The sequence below is a fragment of the Triturus cristatus genome, chromosome 7 (genome assembly GCF_964204655.1).
Source record: "Triturus cristatus chromosome 7, aTriCri1.1, whole genome shotgun sequence".
Lineage (NCBI taxonomy): Eukaryota > Metazoa > Chordata > Amphibia > Caudata > Salamandridae > Triturus > Triturus cristatus.
In genome coordinates this window covers 399,003,300-399,027,684 of record NC_140590.1, presented here as the reverse complement: position 1 = coordinate 399,027,684, position 24,385 = coordinate 399,003,300, and the positions used below count along the sequence as shown (strand labels likewise).

The window sequence follows — 24,385 nt, the reverse complement described above, 5'->3', positions numbered from 1 at the left end:
TTTATGTTTGTCTTCTATAGGGATTGCCTTCCCCCTGCCGCTCTGACTGCGTGGTTTTTGTTCAGTGCAGCACCTGGCACAATCATTAAATAAATTACGGAAAAGAATTTGCAGCGGAACACAAAGCACACAATCAAAGTGGTATAAGTATTAGTAAGAATGTGCATTAAGCCACTCGATGTGTGAGTGGGCAACAGGAGCCCATTCTTTTAAGTCTGTATTGAAGATCTGTGGTTATATTGATAAGCAGCAACCTACGTTATATTATCATACAAAATCTATATATTGATGTAATTACTACACTTTCCCAATTTCTTTATTAACATTCTTGCTTTCTGAAATGTCCTTGAAAATGCACCATTTGGCCGCTCTTTTTTCAAATGTTTCTCGGGGGGAGAATCACCCCAAAACCCCCTTCATACGTTCGGGCTCGCTTGCTATGCTTGGTCGCCACTGGGCGCTGCCCGCAACTTTTACACCTTTCAAATGTCACCAGCCGCCACTGCTATTTAACTACATCTAGCTTTTCTGTAAACAAACAGGAATAGTGTATGGCATCCGGACCCATTCAACCTTGCAAACCCTTTTCTTATGGGTGTGTCTTTAATGAGAATAGCATTATTATGGCTACTATGATGTAATAGAAAATCTTTTCCTTCTTTCATGTCACAAAAGGTCATCCTAATGACGCATGTGTTCTGGCAATCATTGTGAATAAAGACTCTCCCAACTCGCTGACATCACAGGGATCCATTTGTTTGGATATCGATATAGGCATAGTTTCAATTTAAATCTTCTTTGCCTTTCAATTTATATGGCAGTATACAGGGTCCACTGAAATGACAGACACACACAAACACACACACGAATACACACACACACACACACACGATTGCTTTTAAATGAACTTACCTCGTGCTGGCTGGTCTTGTATGGAATGAACTTGTCTGGCGTAAGGCATGGGACTGATTTCTCTGGCTCAGTAGACAAGTCCATACCCTATAGAGAAAGGCAAACACAAGTGTGTCACAAATGAGATTAGTGCTGCTGACATGAGGTACCAGGACCTGAATGAACATTGAGGACCTGCAGAAATATCCACCTATCTTTGTTTTATCAACCCTCTCAAAGACGGGCCTGAGCATCTTTAAAGTGATCAAGAGTGAACCAATCGAACAACCTGAACCTTATTTTGAACACTGTAGAGTGCGAGGCTCTTCCATGTGGAATTTGTCACAGCATGCAGGAAAAATAAAGAAAAATTACTTGTTCACTAATGGCATTTCTACCATGAATCACTGCACATTTCTCCCATTTTGGCCAAGACTTTGCTTGTTCGTCCACCAGCACTATGCCAATAATGGCCATTTTGACTTAGATGATAAAATAACCACATCTCAGCAAGATAAATGTCCAACTATGCAACAGTTTTCTGACATTCTCTTGTTTGTCATAGAAGATACATCCGTGGAAGGGTTTTGTTTGCTGTCAAATCATAGAATAATCACTGGTGTGCCAGTAATTGCAAAACTAATCAAACAAATGGTAGTAGGACATCTTCGATAACGCGTCACAAAAACCATCAATCCCTCAGTTTCAACAAGGATTGCAACTAAAATAATCAGAGAAGGTAGAACTCACAAAAACCATCACTCCCTCAGTTTCAACAAGGATTGCAACTGAAATCATCAGTAAAGGTACACCTTACAAAAACCATCACTCCCTCAGTTCCAACAAAGATTGCAACTAAAATCCTCAGAGAAGGTATCATTAAAACAGTGGATAATACTGTGCCTTCCTAGCAAACGGGTCACGGTTTCACTTGTCCAATACACAGCAAACCCTATTCTACTCTATGCTGCATGACTCGCCTACGTTCATCCATTTTATTTAACAATGATCTCATACTGCCATCAGCTATTATCACATTTTCAGGACTCCATTGGCAAATGGTAAACTGATGATATCCTAGTATATTTCACTTTGGACGGATTTGTGATGATTTCACGATGCAGCGAGATACCCATTCTAAACTGATGAAAATTAGGATAGCTTCAGCTGAACTTCTAAAAAAAATTGCGTTAATCCTGTTAAACTCTCTAAGATTAAGACCAGGAAGCCAATGTGTCCTAAATCCGCCTTTATCTAACGTGATATTAAAAGGATTTAATTTTTTGCTTGTTAGACCATCGGCCATAATTCCAGAGTGGGAGTCACAGCTGTATCTTGTAAGTTAGAAGTAAAAATACGGCCCAGATATACATACTCTTTAACTGTCTCGATCGGTTCACCTCCTAAAGACCATGTATAAGGTAAAGCCTTCCTTCTGCCACAGAAAGGGAGTGCTTTAGTTTTAGTAATGTTTGGCACAAGAAATTGCGTAATGATTTAATTCATTCAGGGTTCTTTGCAAGCCTATCGGGGTATGGTCAAGTATAACGATATCATCGGCATACATTAAACACAGTATGTCACCTTGTGCTAATTTAGGAGGGTAATTTTCAATTAGAGAAAGACGCCCTGGTAGATCGCTAATATAGATGGAGAATAATAGGGGAGCTAATAAGCATCCCTGTGTTAGCCCGTTCCGTGAAGGGATAGGTTTGGTTAGACTTTTTTCTACCCCCATTTGGATTCTGCACCATGTTGATGTGTGAAGGGAGATTATTATTGTTAAGAGCTCTTTAGGAATCCCCATATTCGCCAATTTTCTCCATAGAGTCAGTCAGTCTACGCTATTGAAGGCAGTCGAAAAGTCAATAAAAGCACAATATAGAATTTGAGCATTTAACGTAACAAACTTATCAAGCACTGTTTGGAACACAGCAATGTTGTCCAATGTAGAATGCTGTGGGCGAAACCCAGCCTGATACATATTGATCACTTTTCATGAAAAAGCCCAGTCTTAAGTATTCCAAAACGCAAGCAGCGAAGATCTTACCGGTGGCGTCGAGGAGGGATATTTGACTATAGTTTGCAGGATTCGTTCTTGCGCCTTTTTTTAGAAGAGCAACCACCACACTCCCCCGCCAAGATTTTGGTATTTTCCCACTTTTCAGGCAATATTGAAAGAGTGGGGCTAAGAATTTACCCCAGTCGTCAGCGTTTTTTTGTAGAACTTTATTCGGGTTCTTATCTGGTCCCATCGCTGCTGATGACCTGGCAGAGGATATCAGAATAGAAATGTGTGCGGCAGAAATTTTCATTGGTTCCTGTTAATTTTGGTTCTTCAATGCTTGATCTAGTCTGGGGAAGATGGGATGCTGATGATTAGATTTATAAAGCCTTAAAATATACTTTTCCCAGTCAGATGATGATACTGGAGTCGCTTGAGCAGTTTTTCGTATCCCCATCTGTGCAGAGATTATGATCCAGAAAGATTTATTATTTTTGTGTTTTACTGCTAATTGGATGTCGACCCAGACACGAGCTCTTAGAGCTTGTCTTTCTTTTTCCTTTTTCCGTTGGTGCAGTTTTTTCAGTTTCCTTATTTCTCCTTGTATTATCGCACAGAAAGAGCAAAATTTAATTCCAGTCAATTTATCTAGCTGTCCAAAATTATTATCCTCATGTTTTCCCATTTTGCATGTTTTAACATTTTCGCATCTCGCAGTGTTTCCTTGGAGAGAGGCAACTACCGACTGTATAGTAGCTTCAAATCTGTTTATAGGATTGCCTACTTTACTCAGAGATGTTAACAGATCTTGGGAGATTGCATGATTTATTTTACTTATTGTTCTGGAATTCCAATGAATCCTTCCAGTTTTGTGATCTACGACTTCCCGCCCTTCATAAGAACGGAGTGACCATGGAGAAGTATGCTGAGTATAGACGTCAATTTCTACGGAAAGTGATGCGTGATCCCTTTCGTGGGTATATTGAGTAGAAAGCGATTGGACCTTCGGCAATAGGCCTAAACTACAGATAAAATAATCTTTGATTGAGGACTTAGTTGGACCCAGTCTGGTGTATGCTGCCGGAATATCACCCTCTATTCTCCCGTTTATTATAACTCCATTAATTGCTTCAATAGATGACAAAAGCTTTTATTTTATCGGGGAAGACGGGAGTTGGTATTGAACAGGCTACTTCATGTGGAGGTATCCCCCTATTATTAATTAGTGTATTAGAAATCTTTCCATTGAAGTCCCCAGCCATTATCATCATAGGATATCCCCTTACATCTAGAATTGATTCGATTTTCTTGAATGCTTTGGTCAAGTTAATATCTTTTGTGGTTCCTGGTGGGAAATATATATTAAGAAGTAAGAGATTAGATGAAGGCTCCATTCTTTCTTTCCGGCACTTAATGCTAATACATTGGACATTTGGCAGAGAAAGCTCAATTTCTTCCGGGTCCCAATCCATCTCTTCTCTCAGTAGGATTGCTAGGCCTCCTTTTGCATGGCCTCTTCTAGTGGCCTCTGCTGCTTTAACAAACACAAAGTATTCTTTTTGAGAGAAAGTCGTCAAGGACCATGTTTCTTGCAGTAGCACAATAGAGGGTGAATATTCCAGAATAGAAAGCATTTTGTCAGTAGTCTTTACCGCGATGTTCCATGATAATATTGAATGTCTATCGCTAAAACGGCAATTTCAAATCCTTGCCCAGCTTATTCCTGTTCAGAGATCCCACTATCCAGGCCCAGGAATTTTCATCCGGTAGCTGCTTTTGCCTTGAGTTGGATCCATTCCAGAATCGCCATACTCCATCTTTTATAGAGATCTGCAGAAGGATGTCTTGCGCATTCTTCTTTTCTTTACTTTCCGTGCTCTGCTGGTTAAGATTATTGTTAGTGATATCCATTATTTCTTTAGCATCCCTCATCTGGTCACATGCGGAGCTGGCCTTTTTAACCATGGCGATATCAAAACCGTTTTTATGAAGAATGTCTTGTTCTTTAATTATAATAGCTGGAACTACATTTGACCAGAACTCTACGCAAGCCACTGAGCAGATCATTTTGTCAGGGAATGAGCCTAATTTTATTTCTCCTGTAGTTAAAGATTGGAGTAGTCTAATCTTACGTAACAGTTAGACTATTCTCCCTCGGTTTAATGGGCAATTGCCGCTAGGAAATATATCTGTAAATTCTAAAAGGTTTGAGATTGGGCTTTCGGAGTCATCCTGGAGGTCCTGATAGATGCATTTATCTTCTGTAAAATGTTCATTTGATTTAAAAAAAAAAAAAAAATATGAGTAATTTGGTGCTAGCAGATCTAAGACTTTTCTGTCTTTTTTTTCAAATAGAGGAATTTTTGGCGGTGACTGCTGACCGATATTAAGGGTTCCGTTACTCCCGTCCTTGACTTGGTTGATTTCTTCCCCTAGTTGTTCAGTTGGGCTCGCTTGGAGAAATTTTACTTTTCGAGGAGCTCTTTTCGATATTCTCCGTTTAGCTCTTTTCTTTGTTGGCTTCTTATTATTATTTTGCCCGATCTTATATTTCTCCTTTTTATGAGGCGTTCTTGCGGGTTCCGATTGAGACGATTGGTTGCAGATTGGGGCTTCCCCTGAGCCTCACCCGTCAATTATCGAGAAGGGAGAGACCAGTTTTTTGTTCTTTTACATGAAAAATTGGAAATAAGGATTTGGGGTTTTGAATGGCTTTCCCCTTAACACTTCCTGGGCAAGGATCTTTGAATGATTTGAGTTTCCTTATGCTTTGCTCTGTTTTCTTGCAGTGGGGAAATGCTGGGGACTGAGGATTTTAAGAGACACTTCTCTTTTCTGCCTGCATCATACTGTAGAATATAAGATTGCAAGTGTGTCGATTGAACAGGTTGATTAGGTTGAGTCAATTGTTTTTTCCCTTTTTTAGTCTACAAGATATTGAAGGATTCCAGTTTGAGTTTCCAGAATCTGATCTGAATTATCCAAGTTCTTTTCCAATAGTGTTAATATAGAGTCCATGATTCTCTGCAGTGACTGAATAGTGCTTGATACAGGGTCTTGTCTGTTTGCTGATTGCGGCATAATAAACTACGGGAACTCTGAAGATTGTGAGAAGTTATGTTCTGGCTCTAGCAAGTTGCTCGGTGTGCCAGATAATATAAGGACTGGCTGTTTTGAGCATCTTTTATATCAAGATGAGTAGGTGAACTAAAATTAAAGTCTGGAAGAGTGAAATCTGTTGCTGCAATTTGTCCCAGGCCTTCCTGGATTTCTGTTTTAGCAAATATCCCTGGGAGTTCTTTCATAGGCGGAAGATTCACAGTCTGTTTAGACTCTTGGGACGTTGTTAAATCATGGATTTTTAAGGGGTGCAACAGTTTAGCATTTTGGAGCGCTACCTCCTTGAGAAGAAGGGAGTTGGAGACTAAGCCCTCTATTCTTGCACCAACTTTTTCTTTAACTGTGGTTACGAGTTGCTCTAGCTGATCCTCTTGAGGAGACTTTTTAGGGGTATCTGTGGTTATTGTAGTTATAGGTGTTGTTGTAGGCAAGAAGAAATTTGTTATGAAAGATTTCTCTGTTTGTACCGGTGCTCCGTGTTGAGACATTATACAGGTGCTCTAATAGTTAACTGGTGCTTGTGCTGTGCCCACTTTTTTCATATGTATAGTGTAGGACCATAATCTTTTATAGACCATACTGCTTTGCCATTGAGTGGAGACCGAAGATTAGAATCAACTAAGAATTTCGCCCCCCCTGTTGGAGCTTGACAGAGGATAGATAAATAAAAAGAAGAAAGCAAGTCTAGCCTTCTCCTATTATATTTCAATGGTGTTGATGTAGTTTTTACTAGTGCAATGATCCGGCGGTCCGCTGGACTGGAGATTCAGATGGGTGAAAGGAAATCTTGGCGGGAGCACTAAGAAGGCCACACGACATTGCACCCGACGTTTGTTAGGTGCTTATTTTAATGGATCACCTGAGTAGTTCAATAGTGCCTTCTCAGAGATCCCTACTTGCCTCCTAACCTAAGATATCCGTGGTAGAGGGGAACATTCTCCTCAGCTGAGTAGGTCACCCCTATGTTTTAGCTGTAGGCTGTTCAAGCTTTAACTCTAAAAGGATCTACTTTCCACTGTGCATACTCACTCTATAATTCATTTCATATTAAGACTGAGGACGAAGGTCCTCGGGCATTAAACTACATGATACTGTGCTCACCCTCTGGTAGATTGGCATTGAGCAGGCAGGCCAAACTTAAGAGGCAATGTTTAAAACTATTTGTGCAATATAACACACAGTAACACAATGTAAACACCACAAAAAGACTCCACACCTGGTTAGAAAAATAGACAAATAATTTTGGAAATAAATCAAGATCAGAAGGGCAAAAAATCCAATAAGTAGAAGTTGAGATATGAATTTTTCAAGAATAAAAATGCCTGTAGCACTTAGAAGCAATAAAAGATAATGGGGGCGGTGACAGCCATTGCATCGCAGCTGTTACCCCGCATGCCATTACAACGCAAGAGTTACTACGCATGTTCATCACAACACAATTTGTTACAATGCATAGGCCTTTTGTTGTAAATGCATGAATGGTAAAGGGATATGCTTTTCAAATGTAAGTATTAGGTAAGTATGGGTTTTGGGGTGTTATGGGTAAATTAAGGGTTTAGGGTGGGTATGGATTTTGGGGTGGCATGGGCAATTTTAGGGTTTAGGGTGGGTATGGGTTTTGAGGTGGCATGGTAGCTTTAGGGTGGGTAGGGCTTTTAGAGTGGCATTGGTAGTTTTAAGTTTTAGGGTGGGTATGGGTTTTGGAGGGACATGGGTAATTTTAGGTTTTAGGGTGAATAGGTGTTTTGGGGTGGCATGGGTAAATTTTAGGGTTTAAGGTGGGTATGGGTTTTGGGGTGGCACGGGTAATTTTAGGGTTTAGGATGGGTATGGGTTTTGGGGAGGTATTGTTAATTTTACGGTTTAGTGAGGGAATGGGTTTTGGGCTGGCATGGATAATTTTAGGGTGGGTATGGGTTTTGGGTTGTCGTGTAATTTTAGGGGTTAGAGTGGGTATGGGTTTTGGAGTGGCATGGGTCATTTTAGGGTTTAGGGTGGGTATGGGTTTTGGGGTGGCAAGGGTAGTTTAAGGGTTTTAGGGTGGGAAGGGGCTTTGGGGTGGCATGGGTAAGTTTAGGGTGGGTAGGGGTTGAGGGGTTGTTGGATTTATATATATGGTTTTATATATCTCAACAGACATCATTGTGTGACATATATAAATACATACATAAAAGTAAGTACATTATTTTTGTTTTACTGTATTTTTCATGCATTACAATGCATGCCATTACTAAGAAATTATAAGTATTATACAGGGAAATATAAAGCTATAATGTATACATAAATAGCGTTTACATTTACCTGTAAAATATTTATATTTTCAAGCACAACTTTAACCACAAATATGCTTTTACAAAACATTCTTTTACAACGAAATTCGCTATAATGGCATGCGTTGTAAAGGTATATGCAAGATTGAAGTTTGCATTGCAATGGTACCGCGTTGTAACACTTGCGCTGTTACAACCACATTGTAAAGTCATGAAATGTAAAGGCATACGCTGTGGAGTCATACAACCAATGGGGGTTATCTGGTCACGCTGAGCTTGGACAAAGTCAAGAGTTCAGGCCAACCGTGATGTAGCGCATGCTGGATACAGGAGTCATGGAGGCCCACTGAACACAGTACCTTGATACTGGTTGCAACAGCAGAATGCAGACAAGCGAAGTCGCGGTGTCGATCCGGTCATCGAGGTGATGTTGCAATTTTTTTCACGCAGTAGTGCCGATCCTTCAGTTCCGATGAGGGTGCGCCGAGCCAAGGGGGTGCTGGTTCCGTAGCAGATGTGCCTGGCTTCTCAAAGCAGTCAAGGGAACGCATCGATAAACAGCAGCGATGAGTCAGTTCTTCGAGGCGGTGCACTGGTTCCGAGTACGATGGCAAGATTACGCTCCCGAAACAGGGTCAATGAGCTGGTTGTGCAACACGCACACTGGATATGCGTCAATTTCTCTGGAGCACTTATCTGGGTCCACTTCTAATGGACCAAGCACAGAAGCAGGTGTAGAGACTTTGATATCCCTGAGTCTCAAGGAAAATGAGGTGAGCCAACAAGCCCTTGGAGATCACTTTCGGTTCAAAGTCCAGCTCTCCCTCAGTCAGAGAGCAGCAGGTAGCAGGGTACACAGCAAAATAGCAGGTCTTCAAGATAAGCAATCAAGCAGAGAAACAGTCCTTGAGCAGCACAGTACTTCTTCTGACAGGGGTTCTTTGCAGATCCAGCAGTATCTGACTTGGTGTGGGTAGAGACCCAGTAACTTCTAACCAGATGTGCCTTTGAAGAGGGGTGACTTCAATGAAGAGTTTTGAAGTGCAGAGAGGTCCTTTCTTTCCAGTCCTGGCACTGCTTATTAAGGTGTACGTGTCGGCTCTCCCTTCTCATCCTGCTCAGGATAAGCTATCAGAATGCAGATGGTCACTCAGACACATCTAATCTTACTTTGTGTGGGGCTGTCTAGAGGGAATGCACATAGTCAAGCTGTCACCCACCCCAGAAATGTACTGGAGACAGGCTGCAGGCACACAGAGCTGTAAGAGCAGAGAACTGTCCACTTTCTAAAAGTGGCATTTCTAAAATAGTAATGTTAAATCCAACTTTACCAGAGTAAAGACCATTTATTATTACCATTCCAAAGATATAAAACATGACAGAGCTACTCCTTTCCAATCAGAAATTACAGCTTAAAAGTGTAATAAGGAATTCCCAATGTTAACCTACGAGAGGAGTAGACCTCACAGCAGTGAAAAACAAACGTGGGTATTTTTCACTACCAGGACATGCAAAACTTAAAAGTACATGTCCTACATTTTACTTACACAGCACCCTGCCCAATGGGATTGTTTTGAGTTACCTTTAGGGCCCACTTAGTTCTCGTTGCACTCAGCACATTTATTTTTGTGCCACAATTTTATTTTTCACAAAACATTAAATGCTTTTGTTATTGGTTCTCCTCTTTGGGACTATGTCTGAACGTCTCGTACAAGATCAAACAAAACTGTGCCCTGTCGTCTGTGCTCGTTTAGCAATGTAGCTTGGCATTTAGACACAGCATACATTCACATCTGCTTTTTTCAAAAAGACATTTCATATTGTATACACCGAGACGAAAACAGAGAGGGGAGTTCCTGCAGAGGAGAGTTCCTGAGACGAATGCGCCAGCCTTGCCCAACCTGAGATGCAGATTACCTAACAATAATACAAGGTATGGGGTTTGGTATGAATCCCAAAGATCTATGATACATCACTGTGCCCATGTAGTGAGGCGAGGCTGAGGCAGATATATCTTTAAACATTGTAGGGCTTCTCATTGTATAATGTTGAGGAAGAGGTGTGGTGCCGCGGCCAGGGTGACTGCCTCCGGAATCTGGGGATCACGGTTCGATCCCCGGCGCCAGATTAGCCCAGCACCATGTGACTCTGGGCAATAGCTTGCTTAATCTTCCCGACGGCCCCCAGCGCCTAGAGACCCTCACGGGTAATTGTTCGCGCTTTACAAATGTTGGTTATAAGGTTTACTTGTGATTTTACTTGTTTTGCTAGCATGCATATGTTTTATAGTTGCACTGCAGTTGTTTTGTAATATAGCACAGTAGTTTAAAAAAAATACATTGTTTTCATGTCTTTGTTTTGTTTTTATGGACATGCATGAGTGAGAAAACAAAAGGTGACAATCTGTTTCAGCGGTTCCCTGAGAGGACTAGAGTGTTGTGTTCTGGGGTGCTAATTTACCTGTCACTCTGGGTTGGTTACAGGGGCAGGTAAGGCACTATGTGCTGGTCAGGATTGGGTTTCATAGGAAATGATGTGTTATGGAGACTCGTTTCCTACGTAATGACGTTCTGTAATCCCAGGCATAGTTTTGCTTACACAGAATCACTGCAACAGGATACCTAGAGCTTACCTTAGGGGTGACTCATAGTAGTAAAAGGGGGATTTAAGGCCTAGCAAAGGTTTTAAATGCAAAGTCGATGTGGCAGCAAAACTGCACACACAAGGTCTGCAGTGGCAGGCCTGAACGTTTAAAGGGTTACTTATGGGCACAATCAGTGCTGCAGACCCACTATTAGCATTTAGTTTACAGGCCCTGGACACAGGCAGTGCATTCTACTAGGGACTTACAGATAAATTAAATATCCCAGTTGTGGATATATCCATGTAACCATGTTTAGGAGAGAAGCACATGCACTGTAGCAGTGGAAAGGGCTAGGGCCACCAACCAGCAAAAAGAGGAGGTAAGCAGACAAAATATTTGGGGGAAGTCCACCCTAAGGTTGACAGAACTAAGAAGGACTCACACAACTCTTCAAAATAATAATTTTCTTTCTTGAACCCAGTGGTTAGAAGTGACGCAGCAGCAGTGATGTGTTGCAACAAAACAGAGCTACATTGATAATGAGATCTGAATACTGAGCGAGTAAAGACATTACTGCCTCTAACCACTACTACAATGCTTCCCTTTGAAAACTTCACTCTATTAAGGGAAGTTTGTGTCTTGGCGGACAGATGTCTTAATGGTCAATCTTACAGAATATTCCCCTAAATTTTTTTTTTTTTTTTAAACCTCTAAACTGTACACGTCACTCTCACAACTTTAATGTTAAGTTTCCAAACTGTTCCCTAAGCTTTCATACATACTCTGTGAGTTTGTGTCGCCTGTGTTGGTTATGTTCCATACACATAAACTTACATTGTTTGCAAAGATCAAGTAGGTCCAGTTCTCTGATGTTCATTCTACTGGTGTCTTAAGGGTTCAAGACGTGCCGGTTCAGGTACATCTTAAAAAACACTAAATCTTGGTTGCTCAATTTAACCAGTTTTGTGTCAGTTATGTGAATCCCCAATTGAAGCCAATGCTGCAGTCACCTTACCATACTTTCTGCTAAGTAATGAGATTTCTCTACAGGGGAATTCTCTACAGCTTAACACCTGCTGTGGGTTTATGGATGGCCAGTGCTAAATTAGAGATAGCATAGGGAGTAGCATCCTCACTGTGAGGAGGCATATTAGGTAGACTAATGGGTGCACTTAGGGTCTCTTGCCAAGGGGATGAATATATAAAACAGTTACAATTTTGCGACAAGGTAAATACAGTTCCCTTTATTTAATGATGGGAGTTCCTGGGCTAGGAGCACAGAGGTTTTATTGCACATAACATTTCCTAGATGAGATGAGGTCTCTCTCTCTGCTATCTCACTCATTTAAGAATTGCCCTGACCTTGGAACCTTTCACAATCACAGTAGCCCTAGAAGGACGGAGGAGCTAACTATATGCAACTAGACTGTGCAGTTTCCCTCCATAGAGAGACTCAGTTAGCCAGAATCAGAGTGTACCTTCAGGTATGGGGATTTTTTTTTATATCAGAACAAGAGTGGATTCTAGTTGAAATGATGCTGTAATTGTTCTTTATCTGTCCGAACACTGCCGGTCGCACAGGAGCTGTCCTACCACATGTATAATACCATAGTAACAAGTAAAAAGCAGCTGTGCTGTAAGGAACAGTAGTACAGGGAGCACCACATCACACAGACCCGTGTAAGCTGGACAGGTCAGAGCCAAGAAACCAACATTGTAGAGAGATCTAGATTTTATTTGTGAGCGAGACCTAGATACAGCACAGTTGTTGGTTTTCCTCCTGTAGCAGTCCCAAAAGGCTCATCTTTTTTCATCTTCTTGACTATACTACACAAAAATGTATTTACTAATATTGTAATTCAAGACCAAAAGAGACTACATATTGGTGATTAGGACCTGCTTATCAAGTAAACAAAACTCCACTTTGAGCCAGAGATACTTCCAATATGCCAATATTTACGCAATAAAGATGTAAAGAACATGCAGAACAGACAGACTGAACTCATAGGCAATAATAAACAGAAAAAAGAATCCCACGCTCTTTGAAGAGCATCAAAGAGCAAACAGACTTCTCATTACTGCTACATAAGAGAAAAATAAGAAAACCAAGATGGACCAGTGCCCTGCACGATGATATACTGGGAAGTGCTACCACTACAAAAACACTTTATAAATCCACTGTTCTTTTACACATAGTTTAAGGGAACATGCACTGGAAGTGAGAAGGTTGAACAGTGGAGATAATAGGGGAAAACTGGCAGGGAGTCAGTGGCAATGGTGGGGGAAGATTTCCAACCTCTCCTCTAAAGATCTTAAGAACAGACATCAGTTTTGTTGACCTAAAATCTTCTGCTTTAAGCAGGCATCAAATCACAGCCACTCACAAAAAAGCACTGCTCGTCACCACATGTTGATATAGTCCATCTAAGCCCAAACTACAAGCTTCTTTTAGTATATCAAAATCGTTGTTTAAGTGGAAATTACTTCCCAAGCTATAACAATACAAGGAATATGCTGAAGTGAACATGTACCCTGGGTTAGCTTTACTTGTTGGATCCAACTCTAAGCCCCCACTTGCAGTATGGTAGCCTTAGAATGACTGGCTGAATCCCATATTTCTAAAGCACACTAGTTGCTGCCCAGCGGCGTCCTGGTGTCTAATGATATTATAGGTCAAACAACACATGCCACTCACAAGCAGGCCACAGGAGCTACAAAGACGAAACAGACAGCTGTTCTACCCCTGAATGTGGATGGCCTTTTCCAGCTTAACTAGTTACACCAGAACTATTCAGCCTTCCCAAATCCTAGTGCATTGGGTTGTACACCTCCATGAAGAGAAAGTCATACTGTCTCTGACACTGTTTTCTTGATCCTCCAGAGGGGCCACGCTTCTAATATTACAATATGTTATTCTATGGCTCTTCCTGAATTATAACTCAAATGCATGAACGTGGACTAACTAGCAAGTGTGAAATTATGCAACTATCCAACATAAATGTTACTACTCTCGGATTCAAGTATTTACCTCTTGAAGGCAGAATTGGTGATTAGTGACAGCCTGCTTTGCAGTTGTCAACCAGCTGTTGTCCTCTGCGCTCTGGAGTGCCGTTACAGTCACAAGTGTACTGATGCATGAAGAAAGCGGGCAGGGAAAGCTCCCCGTTGAGCGCAGCTCACAAGGCTCCCAAGCTGCAAACTCAAGGAAGTGTCCATCACGCATCTTATGACCCCAGCTCTCTACCCAGTCCTCCCTGCGGCCATGCCAGGCCTGGATGAAGTAGCGTAAGAAGGCAGGGGGAGAAGTGGCCTCTAGCTGTCTGAAGCAGGAGCGGTATATGGCTGGTGTGCGGGCATGAACCACACTGTAGACTAGCTTTTTAAGTTTTTCCTGTATGGTGGGCTCCTCCAAGCTTGCCCTGCGGTACAAGGCGCCAAGGGCATGAGTCTGGCTCATACGTACACAGCAGGAGGGCATCAAGTCCCGGATTAGATCCAACTCTTTTAAATTTACCTGCAGGATGAGCCCCTCTATCTGTGCCTGAATCTCAGGCACACCCCGTAGCAGCCACACCAACATGAACCGGATAGGGGTCCGACTCTTGACCCGGGTAAGGAAGTACGCACACTCTCGTCCTCTGCCAACAGCATCTTCACACAGCACAGTGTAAAGGTCAAACGTCTCATTAATGGCCAGAGAGTGCCCCAGGAAAAGGACGGTAGGGAAGCTCTTCAGCAAGTTCATGGTGTGTGATGTCATGAGAAAGATGCTCCCCAACGTTAAGTCTGGCAGGAAGGTCATTTTCACTTTGGCTCCAGGATCCAAGGAAAAGAGAGACCCCAGTTCCACCAAACACTCACACAGAGCTGGATTCAGGACTCGGTTGCTAGCAAGCAGTTCTTGGACATTGTTTGGTGTAAGGAACGTGCAACAGAGTCTACTTATCTGGGTTGAGAGGCCAGGATTAGTGGCTAAGTGAAGCTGGTTAAATTGCTGGTCAAATTCCACAGTATTTGTGTTGTGGTCATGGTCTGTTCGAGACTGGATGACAACCAGGCACTTTTTTTCCTTTGATGCCCTTAAAGTGATGGCTGCTGGACAGGATGACGAGGTACTGCTTCAGAGGATATATATAAAGACAAAAAGAAAACATTCAGGGAAAGATAAACAAACAGCAAAATTTACTGAAACACACAACAAGGATTTACACTGCTGCGTCATTATGCCCAAGGCAGCAGTCGGAATAGTTATATCTGGGTTTGCACAGCAGAATAGAAAGGATTGGAGATCCTGGAGGTAGGAGGATTGGAAGCACTTGTGACCTGTGTAAAGGCCGGGATGTGGGTGTCCCGCATAAATATCATAATGGCAATTGCAAAACAAAGGAAAGGAATGCTATTCAGTGGAATAACCAGTGGTTAATTATGAAATTGCTTTTCTTTTTATCGGCATAACATGATATTGTATATTTCAATCCTTAAAATGTACTACATATTCATATATAATATATATATATATATATACACACACATAATAACATATATGTTATATATATATATATATATATATATATATATACACATCAGTTTTAGAAGTGCAAACTCAACCTAAAGGTAATGGATTGTTCTACATGATATATCTCTGGCTGTGTGTGTATTTATACCCCCCCCCCCAAACCCCCTTCCCCAGCAATATCATGTAAAGCGCTCCAATACCTTTAGGTTGATTTTGCACTTATAAATCTGAGAAAACAAATAGAGCTATGAATCAAGTAGGACAATCAAATACTCAAAAAACATCGATAAACGATGACAGCAGGGGTAGCGCAATGCACCCTAGGGCTGTACATATTTGTCTACAGGCGCAGCAATGCTCTTACCCCGGTGAAGATCTCCCAAGGTGGGAGCCAGAAGATGGCTTGCACACTAGCTGCACATATCTGTATTTTAAGTTTGATGCTAGGTCATTCACTGCCCCTTTCTTTAAAAGCTGTGCTGTGTTAATGCAGTACAGTTCTTTCCTTTCCTCACACCAGTGATCAAAGAACTCGCAGAAATTATTCCAACTTGGAAACTCCATTCTGTCAAGAAGAACTGTGCCGATGTTTGCCTAAAGAAGAATAAAGAGGATAACAGGTATCAGACAAATCCCAACTTGGCAAGGCACTCTACATAGTCAACTATTCCAAAAGATGCTCTAATGCAACAGCTCTTAACTTTTTGCCTTTTGTAGAATCCTACTGAATCACTACTATAAGCTGTGGACCCCACGTAAGTAATTCCTATCTTTTGTATCTCAAAACATTATATAAACCAATGGAAATCAAACAAATAACACACATAATGAAATACGTTACTTAGTTCACAAACAAAAAATCTAAATTTTTATGGAAAGATTGGAGCTTTTCAAAATGTATTTTTATTTCTAAAAGATGAAGCAATATGTTAGACTATCATACTACTTTTTGCTCCTAACGCATGGTCTCTTTTTGAGGTAAAACATCAGTGCTTTTAATGGAGGCCACCAATTGTCCATGCTGATTTCTGTTGGCTGTTCTTACGCTGCTTCCTCAAATCAAGATAAGAATGCCAACTTACTTGTTAGCCTTCAATTTTGCATTCCTGCAAATTTACAAAGCACTTTAAAATGTTCCAATTTAGCATTTTTAAGAATATACATTTTATTAATCTGCTAATAATAATTGCATTTCTGCAGAACCTAAACCAAGAACCGATGCTCTACAATAAGTTCTTGAGCGAGATTCAGATTGCTGATGTCGTTCAATGCAGAGGAATCCAATCTGTAACTTCAAATCAAAGGTATCATACTATCTCTGTATTCTGGCAAAATATTGAGCAAAAAATATCGAGAGGCAGAAATATCGAGTTTTTAATATCGTGATCCACAAACATCATGATACAGGAATATTGTTGACAATATAGATTTTATTAGGTAAGATCGATGTCAAAAATATCTGTTAATTTTGTTTACGAAAATATCTGTTAATATCGATATTAAAAATATCTAAGGAGTAAATATAGTTTACAAAAATACTGTTAATATTTTTTAATTATCTTTATGTATTTTAGTATATGTTTTAAATGTATGTTATAAAGTGTTTGTATAATTATTGTTAATGTTTAATATATTTTGTAAATTTGTAGATTTAAAATTTGTTTATTGGAATTTTTAGTGTTACAGCACGGTGTGGGGTATGTAAGGGTACAGGGAGGGAAGTAAATGAATTATAATAAATTAATCATTTTTAATTATAATTTAATTGACAATTATGTAAATTGTGGAATTAATGTATTTTTTAAGTTGTGTCTTAGGTGCGGGATGTGGGATTTGTAGGGGTACATGATGGGAAGAAAATGTATTATAATTAATCTTGACTATTATTTAATTGATAATTACATAAATTGTGTAATTAATTATTTTTTTTAATTATGTTTAAGGTACGGGTTGTAGGGCTTATAGGTGTTCAGGGTGGGAAGCAAATGAATTATAATTACTTAATTCGCTATTCCTCCCACCTGCCTGCCCCAGTGATCCAGCCCGCAGCTTTGTGACGACCGCGAGCCGACTGCGAGCCACCGCTGACTGTGTGCTGACTGTGTGCGCGAGGAGGACATGAGGACGCGAGGAGGACGCTGAGCCCGGCGCTTCCTGTTGTCCTGTTGTCCGTTGCCGCGCAGGATACCAGCGGACGCTCCATGCCTCTCTTCTGTGGTAAACAAGCTACCCGGGAGTAGTCCGGTGTTATGGCGGCGGCAAGAAGCTGCAGGCAGCCGCGGGAGCAACCCGGCAGCTGCATGAGCCGTGACGGACCCCCGCAGATTCCATCCATGAAAAGCCTCCCCGCAAACTGTAGGAGCCGCCACTTTCACTTTGCAGCGGTGAGAGGCCGGCAGCATTGGTAAGGGTCTTTTCATTCTCCGCAGTAGCTGTGAGCCTCAGCGTGGGGGCGACAGAGACGCTGTGAGAGGCTTTCTGAGGGCCTCTGTGTAGTAGCTAGTAAGGTTTATCCAACAGAAGTCAAAACCGCTACCCCAGTAGCAGCCAGAGCTGCGGGAGCAGCCCAAAGCAGCCCAATTGCGGCAGGAGCCGTGATTACTAGCCCCTTGAAAGAATGACACTGACAGTAATAACTCCTGGCAGCCTCTAGACCCAGATCCAGCACGTCGGGTCTGTTTGGGGGTCCCGGGACCTGATCAAATTTAGAAATGCAGGAGCTGCTCCATTGGGCGTGAACACACACCTCTGTATCATCGCATTCATTGCAACCATTTGCAACCCTCTTCGACAGCGGGAGCACAGGAGGACTGGTGAGACTCGTAAAGGCAGACAGCAAGTAGCATATTGCAAGCAGCAAAAGTAGTGACTGTGGTAAAAGTGATTTTGCGTATGCTGAGTGCCTCGTGAGCTCTGCCCACCTTACTTGCTCCCCATTTTTCATGTTACTTGACTGGAAATAACCCTGGAATAACATTCCCTGAGAGCCCTGCGAACCTCCCTCCGTCCGTGCACAAAGGTCCGCTGGGAAAGGTGAGCGTGGCTGCCATTAGAGGCAGCTGCTAAGTGCGTGCCCAGTGATCCCATGGAAGCGGCCCAACTAGGTTGGGTGCGGCCAACGGGTCACCAGTGTGCCCTGCTCACAGCCTACACACGTCTGTCTATGCTTATCTAGCAATTATTCCAACTTTCCAGTTTACTATCTTATTTCGTCCCAGGATTAATCAACACATCACGCTGCACATTCATTTTGTCCTAAGATGTCAAAAAGGATTCCTGTTACCAGGTCAATGTCACCAGTCGACGCCAATGGAGGTGCAGCCCTAGCAGGGACACCGACTAATGATTCTAGCACAATATGCATAAATGCACAGAACCCAGGGGCCCCCAAGATACAGAATAGCCAAAAAACCACCAATACTGGTTTGATAACTAAATATTTGCTTCCAAAGCCCTCAATTGGAGTTTGACCTAACCACAGGACAGACCATCTAAGAAACAACTCAAGCGTTAAGGAAGATTTATTTTATTCCGCAACAAACTCCCAGGGCCCCTGCCCTATGAAAACAAAACGCCGCTCTCTTTCTTGCTCAAACATGGATACTGTCAATAGTCTCACACAATTGTCCTTGGGGCCAGACTCCGTCCCCAATTTTAACATAAGCTTTGCTTCAATGGATCTTCACTCATTGTCTCCCATTGGCAGTTCTAAATTAGCCTCACGCACGCCAAGAAGACCCATAACAACTGAGGCACAAATACATCAATCTCACTCATCCATTAGGCAAGATCCTCCTTTGATCACTGCCCCAGGCTCACCTGTTGTCTTAAAAAAACAAGACTTAGGAGAACTTTCAGCATTATTTTTACAGCAACTTGAAACCAAAACCGTGCAAACCTTGGAGTCTACTCCACAGCTGCACAGACTATCTAGTGGAACAAATCATCACCACTGCACTTCTCAAAACATAGAAAATCCATGCTTCATGGTTGCTTCCGAATCGCCAAAACTCACTAATCCACAATGTATAACAGCCAAAGCCTTACTTTGGCAATCTTCCAAGATGGATTTGCAAATGGATCTCTTGCAGACAATAGCTACATGTCTGGCAGACTTGAAAGGAAGAATGGATCAAATTACAAACTTGATATCCACCTCACAAACAACCTGTTCATGTTCATGTGCGGCCATTGTGGACCAGTGGGCAAATCTTCCTGCAGTTTTGACCACCTTAGCAGACTCAGTTCGGGTTTCAAGATCCCCTCTCGGTCCATCCTAACAACTGACTCCAATTAAACTAAACACAGAACCTTTCAATAACCCAGCCAACTCACTTAAAGACCCGCTTGCAAGTTCAATTAAAACATCACACTTGCCTTCACCCACTGCCTTAAGTTTACCTCCCTCAATGAGGCCTACAACCGTTGTGCCCTGCCTTTCAACTAGCTACCAAACAATTGAAGAACTAGATGGTGCCCCAGAGATCAAACAGAAGGAAGGTTTGCTTTCTAGAAAAGCAAAGAAAAAATTGAGGAAAGCCCAAAAAAGGGAAAAATCTAAAAATCGAGCAGCGTCCCTTCTTACTCGTACACATACAATCAAGCCAAATATTGCCCCTGTTAAGCTCTATCCAATTTTTTCAGTAAAGTTATCAGGAAAGAAAGACAAAGAAGCGCTACCAAATCACCTACAATCCATCAATCAACCACTCACTAAGAGTTTAGCTGACTATTCCGCTCGAGGGGCAATTATCTCCAACGTCCCCTCCACTTCTTTTCCTGATAATATGAAAGGGAAGGCTCTTATAACATCAACTCACCCTAAGTCCACGGAAGGACCAGATGCGAGGATTAGCCTCGCTCCCGGACCGACACTTCCACGTACAACTTCAGGGCCACAGGTGGAGGTTTGCATACAACCACTGTTTAGTGCCGTACACAGCACTAACATGCTGCATCAACAGGCGGTAAAATCCTCTCCAGCACCAATGGTATACAGCACCCCCCCAATACATCAACCAACACTTGTACCTGACAATCAAGTCATTCCGGGAACCTCAATGAGCAGTAGTCATTTAAAACCAGGAGTGGTGGAGATCGCACTTACACCAAGATACCATGCCAAAGGCAACTATGATGTTTTGAACAGAGGCAACATCCTGCGCTTATTTACTCATATATCATCACTGGAGCATATAGGCTCGGCAGATGTTGCCTGGGTTAAATTTCAAAGCCTTCCAGGCGACTCTCACGATGAATCCACAGTGATCGGGCTATACCAACAGTGACACCTAACGGCAATGCTGTGTGAAACCAACCAATTGGCTGACTGGGGTATTGAGATTAGGCATTCACCTCAAGATAGATACCCTCACGTTTTAGCCAATAAATCTCTAAATACCTATTCTATCCTAAAATGCGCTACCGATATCCGTCACGGTTATAATCCTACCAGTATCTTTTCCTAACATGAACCACTGAGGATTACTTGCTCCACCAATCAGAGAAGAGTCTTTACTAGCATACAGGACACAAATAATCAATTTGGACATCGCGCCGAATGTGGTCCTCACTCGCCCCGACGGCACCTTTAAGTCCCATAAAGGCAAAACAGATAATATATTGAAAGAGCTAAATAACCGCTTAACAATCATTTCTTGGAATGTGGCTGGTCTTCAGAAATTGCAAAAAAATTATTCAGTCCTAGACTACTTTCAAAGCAGTGATATAATTTGTCTCCAGGAGACATGGGCAACATCCACTACAGCTCTCTCCGGGTATTTTGAAATCCATGTCCCGGCTTTAAGACGCAATATTTTTGGGCGGCCAATGGGCGGTCTCCCTGTTTACATCAAGCATTCCCGAAGGCTGGGTGTAATTTCACTTGCACCTCCCTCACCTGGAATTCAAGTATTACTTATCAATGGAGTAAAAAATCATTATAATCCGCTCAGATTGCTAATATTCAACTATTATGTTAATTCAGCTTTGCATCAGAGAAACCAAGCACTCGATGACCAGGCAGCCATCATTGGAGATTTTCTCATCAAATATCCCCATCATAATCCACTTATAGTCGGGGACTTCAACAACAGATCTCTCGACAAAACAGGAAATGGAATTAAATACCCTAAAGAGGTTGCGCCACTTCAAGCCTTATTTGATGCCTGTTCTGTATTATACGCTCACAATCTCAAGAAAGCAAAGGATCAAACATGGGCCCCGCTCCTAACATACAGGAATATTTCTACAATTGATTACCTATTCATTGGTAGCACATTAGCTTTGTACCTGAATGATTTTGACATCGACAACCGAGTAGAGAGTGACCACAGGCCTCTTAGTGCATCTTTTAGTCTTTCCACTGCTGTATCTTGCAAATCTACGTCTGCAGGCGAATCTACGGACGAGGAACGAGATAAAATCCCATGTAGGATAAAGTTGACCACCAATCTCGGTACAAAACTGTCTACATGGATAATTAAAAATGAATTAAATACTGCTCTCGGCTCGCAAGCCCTCTTAGATTAATGGCCTATTCTCCTTACAGACCTGCATCGGGCGCTGGGGGGGAACATTGGATACTCAAAAAAACACATGCGCCAAATGATCTAAACCAGCACCCAAATGAGGAAATATCGGAAAGCAAATGGAAGCATCAAAATCCCCCCAAATGCAGGACAAAAAGGGAAAAAAGCACCGTGGTGTGCCATAAATGGATCACTTTGTGCTGCCAAAAAGAAACGCGCATGGGAGCAACGCACTAAACGAATAGAGGAAGCCTGGCTTAAAATCTTCTCTCTTCTTAAAGAAAAAAATCCAGCCCCATTTTGGAGATATATCAACCAAGTCAGTAATAGCGGCCTGTCTAAAGAGAACGGAGTACCTGAGAATGTCTGGGTGAACCACATCATTCAGCTCTACGGCAGTGGGATAGGGGAGTCGTCAGTTCTCTCTCCGCCTCAAGCACCAAATAATAAAAATACCCAGGGCTTAGGCATCTCGGTAGCCGAAGTAACAAAGATCATTAGTCGTATGAGGAATGATGGTGCACCACGGCCAAATGGAATACCCGCTACAGTTTTTAAATCAAACCGTTCATTGTGGGCAGACATCCTTACACCTCTCTTTAAACAAGCTTTTCTCATAGCTACAATTCCATCCACCTGGCAGGGCTCAATATTACACCCACTTCATAAAAAGGGTAACCGCTCAGATCCGGCAAATTATAGGCTAATAGCTCTCCTGGATATCGAAGCTAAGGCCTATGCTCGGGTCCTTCTGGTAGAACTTGAGAACTGGGTCACAGAAAATAGCATTCTTCTTCATACTCAGTCCGGCTTTAGATCAGGCTGCTCCACGACGGATAATATAATAGCGCTGTCCTATTTATCGTGGAGAGCCACTCTGGCCAATCATCTACCAATATTTTGCTATTTTGTGGACTTCAGCGCAGCTTTCGACAGAGTCAACCGAGGGACGCTATGGAACAAACTAAACTCCTGGGGACACCATCTGCACTTCTATCTGCCTTGATATCTCTGCACCAGAAAACCTGGGTGAGGATTAAAACAAGTGCCACAACAGTATCTGCAAAAATCGCAACTAAAAATGGTCTAAAGCAAGGCTGCATATTAGCCCCATTACTATTTAATCTTTACACTGCTGATCTGCCTAAAGAACTGGCAAGCGCAACTTTGGTCGCCCAAAATTGGGTGGCACACGACTACAGATTATGCAATACGCTGATGACATTATCATCATGAACCATACAAAAATAGGTCTACAAAGAGCGCTCACTGCCCTTAACACATATAAAATAAAAAAACAATCTTCTGATGAACGAATCAAAAACCAAAGTCATGATCTTTGGGAAATACAAAAAAAAGAAAAATCTGTCCTGGCGAGCAGGTGGTCTACATATAGCAACCTGTACCAGCTATAATTACCTAGGAGTCTGGTTCAACGAAAAGGCTAATCAAGTATCCCATCTTAAACATCTTCGGCCTAATGGAGCAGGGGTTATATACAGTTTGAGGCGCTTGAACCGGCACTTGCACAGCCCCACAATTTTAAGGGTTCTACGCACCAAACTGCTCCCGGCAGTGTCCTATGGCCACCTGGCTTTCCCTGGCAAAATGGATATATTTTTAGCAAAATATCAAATAATGGCTTACAAACAAATATTTTCGGCTCCCCAGCATGCTAGGAGGATGAGACTGAGACTCGAGCTGGGTCTGGAAAGCGCAGATCTTCACTGCCTGGGAGATTTAATTAAATTCTACATCCACACTCTACGTGCACCTGCTCAATCCATGAAAGAACAATTGCAATCAGTATTCACTGACAAACTCTCTCCTTGGTACAGACAGCTGCACGTGGCCATCTCCACATTAAAGATTGAAATCATCAACTTTACTAATCCAATAATTTCCCTGTCAGTGTGAAAAAAAACGATAAAAAACCAAATCACTTTAGTGTCATTTGAGAGGGATGTGAATGACTCGTATATTAAGGGGAAACCTCAACCATATTTTAGCTACTCTCTTCAATCACTGACTCGCAATAAAATCATTTATATGAGGCTGTTAGCACTTCCAATTCATGACTTCAACCCGCTGTGGGCTCGGAAGAATGGCCAGCTAACATGTAGGCACTGCAACTATCCACATGAGTCCTGGTTACATCTGTTATGTTGTTGCCCTCACCTTGCCAATGATCGTCGACGCCTACTGGTCCCATTTTATCGGGAAAAGTTACTGAGACATTGCAGGGAAGCATCCGATTTATGCTTCAGTAATAACTCAGCCCAAGTCTTAGCAAGAGCTGGTAAGTTTGTTAATATTATCTTAACTGCACAATGCTCAACATTAAGAAACTGATAAAACTCTATTCTTATTTGCACATATGAACGTCGATGAAAGCTAATCCCTTTATGATAAGCACTGTGACATTTATTTTTGCATTCACCTGATTTACAAATGTATATATAATTTTTT

The 24,385-nt window shown here is 41.9% G+C and overlaps 1 protein-coding gene across 3 annotated transcripts in view; it reads right to left on the bottom strand.

Moving 5' to 3' along the window:
• LOC146809783 (uncharacterized) overlaps nucleotides 1–24,385 on the bottom strand; it is a 728,115-nt gene that overhangs the window by 128,742 nt on the left and 574,988 nt on the right. For 2 of the 3 annotated variants that reach the window (XM_085616628.1, XM_085616630.1), the window contains exons 17-19: nucleotides 15,751–15,980; nucleotides 13,899–14,988; nucleotides 913–999 (exon numbers count right to left, since the gene is read on the bottom strand). In XM_085616628.1, the coding sequence (XP_085472754.1) occupies nucleotides 913–999; nucleotides 13,899–14,988; nucleotides 15,751–15,980 (1,407 nt within the window). The remainder of the gene's footprint in view (nucleotides 1–912; nucleotides 1,000–13,898; nucleotides 14,989–15,750; nucleotides 15,981–24,385) is intronic. The other variant, XM_085616629.1, reaches the window with a different exon arrangement.